At 46.2% G+C, this 12493-nt stretch overlaps 1 protein-coding gene across 1 annotated transcript in view; it reads right to left on the minus strand.

Moving 5' to 3' along the window:
• Window positions 1–12493, minus strand: part of WNT3A (Wnt family member 3A) — a 125754-nt gene that overhangs the window by 59770 nt on the left and 53491 nt on the right. Inside the window, exon 2 of the mRNA XM_038393165.2 lies at window positions 1039–1280. Within this exon, the coding sequence (XP_038249093.1) occupies window positions 1039–1280 (242 nt within the window). The remainder of the gene's footprint in view (window positions 1–1038; window positions 1281–12493) is intronic.

The following is a 12493-nucleotide window of genomic DNA, read 5'->3' on the forward strand; positions in this document are numbered from 1 at the left end:
GAATTTATTCGTGCTAATCTAAAACTAAGGGCCTGATCGTGTTCTCACTGAAGTCAGTGGGAGCTGGACTGGGCCCTAAAAGCCAGGATGCAAAAGCAGAATAAAACAGTTGCTTTTGCTCCCAAAGAGGCATCTAACATATGGGACAAGGCCCTGATCCAGCTCCCTTTTGAAGTCAATGGAAAGACTTCCAGTGGGAGTTGGATCAGAATCTATTTAGCCAGGCAGGCCCCCAGTATCTATCTATCTATTTTATGCCCAACACCAAAATCTAGAAACTAAAAGCACAATTAGCTGTGAAAGGGGAACCCATTAATCCTGATTGCAGTGTATCATTTCCCCTTTGCATACAGCCCTTCGGGGCAGGGGTGTTCAGCCTGCTTGACAGCATGCCAGGCCAAGCCAGTCAGCAATCACTGACAGACCCTCTGATGTGGCGTGAAATGACGTTTGGTTGGAATTGAATCCAGAGGTCTAGCTCTACCAATTGAAACAGCTGCTGCATTAACAATCCAAACCTATGGGAGGAGACTAGATGATTCAAGGCCCTGGCAATGCTAGCTCTCTAGGTCACCTGTTCAACTCCAGCCCCGGGTGGGCAGTAAGTGAACATTGTTACCACTTGAGGAATGTTTGGTAGCCTGTATGAAGGAGTTGGGAGATCTCAGTCCACTTCCCAGTGGGCCCACTGCTGTTGGCCATCTCATTGGAGAGGCCCAGGGCTGAACGGGTGTTGGGACTGAATTTCCCTCTCTGCTCTAATGATGGTCTCTCTACATCAGGCCAGAAGTGTATAGGTGGGGGCTAGGTGGAGAAAGCTTGCACTTTATATGCATGGCACTTTATACCAGCCCAAAAGAAAAGGTCATGACAAATGATACCAACTACTGCTTTGAGCAGGGGATTGGACTAGATGACCTCCTGAGGTCTCTTCCAACCCTAACATTCTATGATTCTATACAAGATGGGTTTCAATGTATATTTGCTGCTTATAGTCCACATGCATCACCATCGCTTGCCTTATCACTCAGAACTCACCTTTATCTAGCACAGGCCCAAATATGGCCAGGCTGTCATTGACGGTGGTGCAATTCCACCTCCTCCCACGAAACTGGTGCTGGCACTCCTGGATCCCAATCTTGACCCCTTCCGCCACGCTGGGCATGATCTCCACATAGTTCCGACAGAAGCGCAGCTGCTTGGGGACCAGCCCTGGGATGCTGCCGCAGAGGATGGGCTGAGTCCCCAGGGAGGAATACTGGTGACCGATGGCCAAGGACCTAGAAGAGAAAACATAGTAGTTTTCAGGCTGACTCTGCTCCTTGCACTGCTTGTTACCAGTCACAGCTAAGGGGACAGCAACACTTTCAGTTCTTCAGCCCTTTCTGCCCAACAATAAATGTCCCAGCTCCTGATCCCTCCCCACAGAGAATGGAGTCATCTACCTCTTTAAACCTTCCACAATCCCCAACAAAGAGCCCCACCATAGCTCCTTTCCTGAACTAGGTCTTGTCTGTATGGGGACACTCAGGAAAACTAAATCTGAATTATCTTTTAAAGTGGATTAGTTAAACTGTATTAAAGCCCTATGTGGACACATGTATTCAGAATTAAAGTGACCCAAATTAAGGCCTGGACTACACTAGAAAATAAGGGATGGTTTGCAGAATATCCAGACGTCATAATGACAGGTGCATTCAAAATAGATGGGCAGATAGAAAGATAGGTAGACATACAGCTAGTTAAATAGATTTCAATATGCTCGTATGAGTGCTCCTAACAACCACCTAGATTATTACAACCGAAAGGATTTTTAAAGTCAAATTTTCTTTTCACCTTTGATTTAGTTTCTTGGTTTACTTTTCTGCCCTGAACGTGAAACTACTCTGGTCAGTTTCTCTTTCTGTTTAAACATATCTTTGCTCCCCGGGTTTTCATTTAGCAGTAGCTTGTTGTGCTTGGGCTGCCTCCGTGGCAGAAAAAGTTTGTCTGTTTTTAAAAAAAGGTTATTCGCACAGAAATTGTAAAAAAAAAAAAAAAAAAAGACAACAATTCTATCGATGCCGAGTGCTGCAAGAAGGCTAGCGTAGAGAGGAAGGAGGGGCCAGAGCTTTGTGCCCTAGTCTAAGAATTGGGAGCCAGAGGCTTCCTGTATCCCGTGAGGCAAGTCTCAGTTCTCTATCTGTACAGTGGGGATAATTGCACTGCTTTACCTCCCAGAGGTGTTGTGAGGATAAATGCATTACAGAGTTTGAGGTGTGGTGATAGGGCCACGTTTCACCTAAGATCAATTCTTTTTTTAACTAGGATAAAAGGCGAGTTAGAAGTGTCACAGGCAGACTGGCCTTTTAAAGGGACGATTGGCCCAGCCTCACCAATGCCTCTCAGCTGAGGCCTAAGGAGCCCAGCAGAACTGGTGAAGTGCAGAGATCGGGGAGGATTCTGTAGTAGGCCCTGAGTCAGGGCAAGGACCCGGAGGGGCAGAGAGTGGTAAGGAAAAGCTTCTGGGAATTTCAGCCTATGATGGGCAGGAGAACTACTTTATTTTGACATTTTTCCGCCAAGTTTCCATTTAACCAATAAATTGTGCACTGAGGCAAGGCCCTGGAACTGATCCTTCCTGTGCTGGGAGGCGAGCCCGGCAATTGACAGAAGGCATTAGCTAATGCGTGCTAAACCTCCCATCTGGCTCCAACTCAATCAGCTAGCACTTTAAAGCCTACATGGCCTTGTGTTAGACTAGAGGTGTTAGCGCATGTGAGCTAACATGTCCCAACAACACATTCCTAAATCCTAGTCAGCACAAAACCTTGGGGACTGATTCATAGCTTCCAAGGCCAGAAGAGACCATTGTGATCACCTCCTCTGGCCTGCTGTATAACCACAGGCCATAGACCTCCTCCCAAATTACTCCTAGACGGATCCTTTGGAAAACCATCTGATTAGGCTTTAAAAATGTTCAGTGATGGAGGCTCCACCATGACCCTGGATCCTCAAATGTATTTAGGCACCTAACTCCCACTCAAGTGGCATCAAGCACTTCAATACCTTTGAGGATCCGGTCCTGAAAACCCCCATCCAGTATCCACTGAAGTCAATGCGAGCCCTTCCTTTGACTGCAAGAGGCATTGGCTCAGAGGCACCGGCTTTCTATTTCCCCGGGGGTGCTTAGCTCCTGTTCTACCCCAGGCTTTGCCTCAGGTTCCGTCCAGCCTCTTCCTGCCCCTGCTCCACCCCCACCCCGACTCTTCCCATCCCGTTCCCCCCACTCCCCCCCGAGCGCACCCCGCCCTCATTTCGCCTCTCCCTGCCCCCACTCCTCCCTCTTCCTCCCAGCACCTCCTGCATGCCACTGAAAAGCTGATCACCGGTAGGTGGGAGGGGCTGGGGGCAGGGGGAGGAGCTGATCAGCAGGGCCCACTGGCGGGTGGGGAGAGCTGGGGGGTAGGGGGAGGAGCTGATCGGTGTGGCTGCCAGTAGGTGCTGAGCACTCACTATATAAGTCTGTGCTTATGCATTTGCTAAAGCCCTAAGGGTCTCATCTAGCTATTACTGAAATCAGTGGCGAAGTTCCCATTGACTTCAATGGTTCAGGGCCAACCCCTGAGGGGCTTCGTCCCACTCCTATTGAAGTTTTTGGGAGGCTTTCCATGTATTTGAATAGGAGCTACATTAGGTCTGAAGAGCCCAATCTTGTCTAGTTAGACTCATGATAATAATAATCCTAGCTAGCTCATGCCAGCCCCCACATTTTGAACCCACTGGGACTAGTGAGAGCAAGGGACTAGCCATAGGGATAAGAGTTTGCCAGGTCATGTCCTTGATACTGCTGCTGGAAAGATCAGCTTAGGTACAAATCCTGGTAGAAATAATTCTAAATGAAAACATATTTGCTTTTCACACAGCTCCTTCCTTAATATGTAAAGAAACAGCCATGTCTTTCTCGGGCTATGTGACAGCCACAGAAGGCAGCTTTCTGCATCTGTGAGCAGCATAACCATGTCTTCGAGGTGTCATTGGCCACTAAGATGGTGTAATGTAAACTTGGCATTTCATTGGTGAACTGGTGGTCACTTGACCTCCAGCTGGAGAATTGTGGGGTAGATTCTCTTAACTTTCTGTCCATCATGCACATTTCAGTAAAGCTCTGTTAAACTCCTAAATCACTTCAAGACTCTGAAGCACAATTGCTCCAATCACAGCACTTTCCATCAGCCTCTCTCTAATGTGTCTAATATTTAAACAAAACCACTTGATCTCTATCTACAAAGTTCACCTGCTTCTGCCACAGAGAAGCCCCAGATTCTTTGAGTGCCGCGTCCTTTTCTTTGTTGTCTTTGGCCATATGGAGTTAGTCATGTGCCAAGCTCAGAAACAAACAAATCAACAAAAAAGTTGGGAAAAGTTTGGATAAACCCCTGAAGTTCAGAAACTTGCTTCAAGGTTACCTAAAGCTTTTGAGGTCTGCAAGCTCCCAACACCCATCCTTCTCATTATTCCCAGCAATCAGCTCCCTTCTTCTGCCTCCTCAACTCCTTCTTCTTGTCCTGATCCCAAGCAGGCCTTCTACATTTTGGCAATGTTGAGAATACAGTGGGTAGGGGAGACATTTTTCAAGTTTGGTGTTTTCTCTTGGTTAGGATGTGTGGCATTCAGTAAAACCTTCAGTGCCCTCTGGGATCTAGCCAGCCATTGTCTCCAAATCTCATGCGTTTCAGGGCTTCCCAGAACGTGTTGCCAACTCCCCTCTTCCCTCTTGTCACTAGAAAAGCACTAGAACTTGAGAGATTTGTAAATGCTGAGCCTCAGAACAGGTTCTGCTCAAATTTGGGGTGGGGAGAAGGGTCAGATGATTTTTCTTCAAGCTAGTTTGCCCATCCCCACCCTTAATTTAAGAGAAACCTGGAATATCCATTCCTGTGAGCAGTCTAAACAAAGACAATACAATACTATTCTGCATATTCACAACCAACGTTCTTGGTTTAATCTTTAACCTTTACCTACCCTAAAGTGTATAATTCAATCCATAATTACAATTTTTCTTTGCAAATGCACTATCCTCCTTACCCAAATCAACTGAACCTGCTCCTCCAATCAGTCAGTAGTTGATCTAAGTGCCCAATACCCTTCTCTATCCACCACACTAGACACCATTTTTAGAGCTCTGCTTCTAGGATAAAATTGCTTCAGAAAAAGAGTGTTCTGTCTATGCTACAGAATTTCTGAGTTGGTCGACACTATAAAGTTAAGTCAACGTAGCTACATTGCTCAGGGGTGTGAAAAAGTCACTCCCCTGAGAGATGTAGTTAAGGCAATCTAAGCCCTGGTATAGATACTGCTAGATCAATGGAAGAATTCTTCCGTCGACCTAGTTCTGCCTCTCGGAGAAGTAGATTTACTTCCGCCATTGGAGTAAGTGTCTATACTACAGCGCTGAAGCTGTGCCACTGTAGCATTTCTAATGTAGACATGTCCTATGCTGGTATAGCTCAACTCATCAGAGGGTCAATGCAGCAACTTTCAGAGTCACCAACTTCCTGCTAGAGCTTTCCAAAGTTCTTTCTACACCAATAACAGCTGGTAGAGGGGAATACATCCTATCATGGCCCGCTTATCCCATATCACCATGAACTCTTTGGCTTTTTGCATTGTCTATTTGCCATTCATGACCAAGAGCATCTTCACTGGCTCCAACCATTACTAAGACACCCTCACTGGAAGTCTTTGGAAGCCACCTGCCATTAGCAAAATAGCTGCCTTCATAAAACATTATACAGCCAGGATGAAATTCTCCCCTGTGCAGAAGGCCTATCACAAGGCCAATGAACAACTTACATCCAACGTAAGCTTTGTTTTGAGAACTGACCAACACAAGTGACATCGGGTGTGAATTTAGCCAACTGTATCTTAATTTGCACTAAGAAGTACTTGTGGCACCTTAGAGACTAACAAATTTATTAGAGCATAAGCTTTCGTGAGCTACAGCTCACTTCATCGGATGCATTACTCTGAAACCTTAATTTGCACTGTATCCTTCTCTTACAGGTACCCTTGTGCTTCTTCCCATGCTGCCATCTTTGCATGGGATCCCTGAAAGAGGTAACCTGCCTCTCCTCCTTCAGATCTCTCCTCATGACCCACTTACCTTTCCAAATGCAGATCCCCCACTCCTCTCTCTGCCTAATGTTCTCTCTCCTTCTGCCACTTCTATCTTAGGGCCCAATCATATTCCCTTGATTCACACAAATACGGGATCCTCTTTGCTTGGGTCTGACCCCTCCTGTTTGGCAGAGGACAGGTTAGGGGAGGAGTGACCAGGCTAAGAAGTTGCACATCATTCCTCTACCCCCGAAGAGCCCTGTGAAAATCATGGCACAAAGGTAACAAACACAAGGAGCATTTGGGGAGGAGGAGGGCCAGCTGTGAAAGTCCTGGTCGCAAGGATCCCAGCCTGCGAGGGAAAAGGGTAATGAGGAGCTGATGTGGAAGCTCACATGGCCTCCTCTCAGATAGCCATAGCCTCCTACAGATGCCTCAGGACCTGTGGAGATCTCAGGGAAGCCATAGGGTTTGTGGGCCAGACCCAAGGTGAGAGAACCATTCAGGGTGCACTTTGAGAGAAGAACCCTATGGAGATTTCCTCCTTTTCAGTTCTCTCCCCATTTCCCATGGAAAAGGGGACAACCAGGTCCTTATGTTGTAAGATCATCCAGGGCAAGGACCTTTCATGTCGCCTTAGTCTGTAAAGCACCATACACAGTGACAACTGTCAACACCTTTTCCTGGTACCAAAGCAGCAAACTACCAGTCGTTAACAGGGACACCTAATTCCATTATACAGCATTTAAACAGCACTGTTTCCAGTGCCATAATCCTAGCAAAGGGGAGCCTCTAAAGGTTGGGAGGGTCAGCTGAGGCAAGCATCTCAGCACGCAGACATTCGAAGACTGAAACAGATATTTACCAGCATAAGGATGCTCTTGAGAAAAACAGAGCCACGGGAAAAGAACAGCCCTGTGAAGTCTCCATGGATGGAACCTCCGTGAATGGAAGACAACAATGGCAGGTCTGTGTGCAGTGGACTCATAGGACCGAAGCCATAGTTTGTCTCTTTCCTTGCCCCATTCCCTCCAATAAAAAAGTGTTGATTCCTAGTCTCCATGAAAGAATGTACCCACTGTTCTGGCTTCAGGAAACTCAAATGCCATGTGATGGACCCCCCCCCCCCATAAAAACACACGCAGGCAGATAGCTAGACAGACGGCTGGAACCATTTGGAAAATGCCAATTATTTTTACAGGAATTTTTGCATTTAAAACTATATATATATATTCACTTTCTGTGATTTTTTTTTCTCTTTTCTGACAAAAAATAAAAAATGAAAAATGCTTGAAAACTGTTTTGGGGCAAAAAATAATTATCCCCCCATTTTTTTAAAACAGAAAATGCTGGTTGCTGAGGGGACGGGACAGATTTGTTTGCTGTTTTTTCATTTTTAAAAAAGACAAATTGGGTCAAAATTAACATTTTCCATAGAAATTTTAGTTTTGGTTAAAAAGCTTTATTTTGGCCACCAAAAAAACCAAAAGGTTTTGATTAAAAAATAACAGCTCTCGTAGATAGTGTGGCTGCCAGATACATGTGAAATATTAAATATTCCATTAAAATCAATTTGGGTTTTTCAGTTCTACATCAAATAAATCAAAATAAAATACAATCCTTGTTTTTCAAATCATCATAGAATCATGGAATCATAAAAATGTAGACCTGGAAGGGACCTCAAGAGGTCACCGAGTGCATGTCCCAATGCTCAGGTAGGATTAATTAGACCTAGACCATCCTTGACAGGTGTTTGTCGAACGTGTTTTTAAAAAACCTCCATCGATGGGGATTCCACAACCTCCCCAGGTAACCGGTTCCAGTGCTTAAATAGCCTTACAGTTAGAATTTTTTCTTAGAATATCTAAGCTAAATCTCCCTTGCTGCAAAATAAGCCAATTACGTCTTGTCCTATTCTGAGTGGACACGTTGAACAATTGATCGCTGTCCTCTTTATAGCAACCTTTTACATATTTGAAGTTAGTCATTATGTCCCCCCTCATCCTTCTCCTCTCTAGATTAAATGTGCCCCATCCTTTCATCCTTCCTTCATAGCTCAGGTTTTCTGAACCTCTTTTCATTTTTGCTGCACACCTCTGGACCCATTTGAGTTTGTCCACACCTTTCTTAAGGTGTGGTGTTCAAAACTGGACACAGCACTGCAGCTTAGGCCTCCTCAGTGCCAAGCAGAGCAGGACAGTTACTTCCCAAGTCTTACATATGACTCTCTTGTTAATATGTCCCAGAATTGCATTTGCCTTTTGTGCAACTTCATCACTTTGCTGACAAACCTCCTTTCACTCAAAGGGTGAGGTGTATTTCTTTGACTTGTACCTTTTTAAATAATTCAGACAAATGCAGGTCCTATCTCTAATGCTCTCAGAAGTTCTGAGGAAATTCACAATAGACTAAGGCGATTTCCGATACCTGATCTTTACTCTCACAAAATAGCCCTGAGCATGGATGGCTGGTGAACTGGCCATTGGGGAAGGCTAGTCCCCAGCCCCTCCCCTTCTGCCCGAGACCTAATCCCTCCCCATTCTTCTGCCCCCTTCCCCTGCAGGCGCCCAGAGAACCCCTACCGCAGCCACCGGCCCCCCCAGCCCCAGAGCACCGGGAGCCGGGCGAGTAGCTTGACCCCAGTGCCCCCAGCCCCAGATCACAGGTCGGCCGGGCGGTGCAGTCCCAGCTCCCCCAGCACCAGGCAGGCAGCGGCATTGCCCTGACCCCAGCCCTGGGCCTTGCAAGCACCAGTGCCAGTACCCCCAGCCATCCCGAGGCCCGGCGTCAGGCCGGCCCGCCCCAGCCCCAGCCACCTTGGGCCACAGAAGAGCGGGAACTGCAGGAAGTGGTCTGGGGGCGGAGCATGGGCGGGGCCACACCAGGCTGTTTCGGGAGGCTCAGCCTCCCCCAGCCTATGATACCCACCGCCCATGGGCCTGAAGTGATATGTTTAAGTTACTGACTTATATATAGATAGGGCCCTGCCAAATTCACCACCATGAAAAATGCGTCACAGATTGTGAAATCTGTTATCCCACTGTGAAATCTGGTCTTTTGTGTGCTTTTACCCTATACTATACAGATTTCCCGGGGGAGACCGGCATTTCTCAAATGGGGGGTCCTGACCCAAAAGGTCGCAAGGTTATTTTAGAGGGGTCGCAGTATTGCCATCCTTACTTCTGCACTGCCTTCAGAGCTGGGCAGCCGAAGAACAGTGGCTGTTGGCCGGGCACCCAGCTCTGAAGGCAGCACCCCGCCAGCAGCAGCACAGAAGTAGGGGTGGAAATACCAGACCATGCCACCCTTATTTCTGCGCCACTGCTGGTGGCAGCTCTGCCTTCAGAGCTGGGCTCCCGGTCACCAGCTGCTGCTCTCCAGCTTCCCAGCTCTGAAGGCAGGGCTGCTGCTAGCAGCATCGCAGAAGTAAGTGTAGCAGTACCACAATCCCCCCTCCCCCCACAATAGCCTTGTGACCCCCGCACATCTCCTTTTAGGGTCAGGACCCATACAATTACAACACCGTAAAATTTCAGGTTTAAATAGCTGAAATCATTACATTTACGATTTTTAAACTCCTATGACCATGCAATTGATCAAAATGGACCCTGAGTTTGGTAGGGCCCTATATATAGACACATACAAATACGTACCATGGGCGCTGTAACAGGTGGGGCCAGGGGGCCATCGCTCCATCACTTTCTACTGGCCATCAGGACGAGTGACGGGGGGAGGGGGCAGAGAGGAGTGAGCAAGGGGCAGTGCATGGGCGGGGACTTGGGGAGAAGGAGCGGTGCGGTGGCAGAGGCTCGGGGGGAAAGGGTGGTGAGGGGGCAGGGCACCGGTGCCCCCTCCCTTTTAGGAAGCTTCCATTGCTCCTGGTGTGTACATAGTACCATGTACAGGTCTGATTGTACAAACACTTATACATGCAGGTAACTTCAGTTCCACAAGTTCTTTCATCACCCCTTCCCTGATCCAACAACAACATGTATGTAGTGCCTTTCAACAGAGGATCCCTACTTACTTTCAGCAAAGGAGACATAGGAAACACTTCACTGACCACAGAAATACAACTACCTCTGGTGTGGAACCTGGCAGCTATTTAACAGTTAATGACGGCAGTACCCAACACTTTGGACCCGGAAGTGGAGAATACCATACTCCGCAGAAAGTTCAGGTGGACTGGAAGGAGGCAGAATGAATGATCTAAACTGAGATTTGACCAGGAGAATTCATTCCAACAGGAACTAAAGACCATCACAAAGCTCACCACTTCCCACTCCAAGTGCAAGACTGAACCTTCTCTAGTGTAAACACACAGCAAATGTGTGTGTGTGTGTGTGTGTGTGTGCGTATTCTAAAAGAAATGTCCAAAACAAAACAGTCCACTGCTCACAGTTTTCCCACGGGGAGAGGATGAGAGAACAAACGTGAGGAAAGTTAGTTGCATTGCTTAATGAATGACTGGAAGATGCTCAGATCCTATGGTGTTGAGCACAATGTAAGACCACAATAGAATAGGACACTAGAATTAACAGCCCAGCTTCTTGCAAAAAGTGCCCGGAGCTCTTTAATTACCATAGGCAATTAGGTCTTCTCTTTTACATATGAACTGAAAGACAGCCGCTTAGTGACCCCTCAAGCCACATTAAGGACAATTACATTGGCATCACCTATACAGCATTCTACCTTGCCTTGATCTTCCCCCTCACTTTTGAGGCTGAGAACTTCTGTTTGTCTTGCGAGAGCTGCTAACCCCACAGCACAAGGTATTATAGCTGCATTCTCCTTAATGTTTCAATCTGCCACCTACACCGCAGTTTATGAGAGCTGTAAATCTCATGGTTATAATGAACTCACATAATATTGCTGATGAATAAATTTACCTGGGATGAATAAACTATGGGCACAACTGTTATTTGCAGCTGAAAGCAGTGTTCATGTGAACATTTTTGCTGCCGTGCTTCATGCTATTTCGTAACCTACAAATATCTTTTTCTTGTGGTATATAGAAAATATGTCTTTCTGGGGGCTTGCAATGCAAAGGCCACACCTGGCTCATTGGACAACACCCCCATCTATGCTCAGAAAATTCCCACGCCCTGGTACCATTTGGTATGTAAATGAGGCAGGTTTTCTGATTCATTCGTGACAAAATGTGGGAACCCCCTCCTCCCCAAACACATATTGGGTACAATTTAAAAACACTTAAGGGATTTAGGCACTTAGGGCCAGACCTTTAAAGGTATTTAGATGCCTATCACTGAAATGAATGGGAGTTAGGCATCTAAATGTCATTAAAAATTTGGCCTTTAGGAGCCTAAATCTCCTTGAAAGTCAGTGAGATTTAGACTCCTCAGAGCCAGATTCTCAAAGGTATTTAGGTGCCTAATTCCCATTTATTTAAACAGGAGTTAGGCATGTCAGACCTTTGGGGATTTGGGCCTTGCATTCCTGAGACACTTGAAAAATGTGTCTCCTAAATCAGGAGATCAGAAAAAAAGTGCCTAAATCGCTTAGGCAGTTTTACTCCTAAGGCTACTAAGTGGCTAAGTCACTTTTGAAATGAGATCTATAGATGAAACACACTATGTAAGACCTAGGCATTACAGTGATGATGATGATGATGATGATGAAAATTTTATCCAATTTCCTCATAGTTCTGCACTAAGCCATGTATATTTCACACTCACTCCACCGCAGATGGCTTTTTAAAGCTACGTTTTGCACATCCAGAATGCACACTCGCTAATGTTTGAAAGCTACTTCTTTGGTATTAACTGAGTCATCAGGCTTAGGAAATGTGTGAACTCACGCTACAGTGTTCTCCCAGAAAAATAACAAATTGATTTCGTTCTTACAGGCTACGGCATGCTATATAATTGAAGACATTGCCTTGTCAACTCAGACCGGTCTGACCGACTTGAGACATCGCTTACAGCCGTTTACAGAGCCATAAAATTTCCTCCTCTTTGTTTCCCCCCCCTTTTTGCGCTCTCTCTTTCCTGGATGAATCCCTACGAAAGACTTAAGTCATAAAATACAGCTATGGAAAACTAAGGGAGAGGCCTTGATTAAGGAAAGCATCCCAATTCAAGAGAGCAGTCAAGCACTTGCTTAATTTTAATATTTGAAAGGACTTAAGGACCCTCTTAAAACTAAGCCCATGTTTAATTGCTTTGCTGAATCAGGGCCTATATGAGGAAGATTGTGTGTGTTAAGGGGTTGTGTGTTTTTCTAATCATTGATATTGAGCTAAAGAGTATAAATTGAAGCCCTGGAGGCTGGATTCCTCTTTATATCCACAGAAGAGTACTGATGATTTCGCCCACCCCTGCACTGCTCCTGAACCATGACTGAGAAGGACTGCTGCCACAGACGGCATGAGAAT

Source organism: Dermochelys coriacea, chromosome 2, assembly GCF_009764565.3.
Source record: "Dermochelys coriacea isolate rDerCor1 chromosome 2, rDerCor1.pri.v4, whole genome shotgun sequence".
Lineage (NCBI taxonomy): Eukaryota > Metazoa > Chordata > Testudines > Dermochelyidae > Dermochelys > Dermochelys coriacea.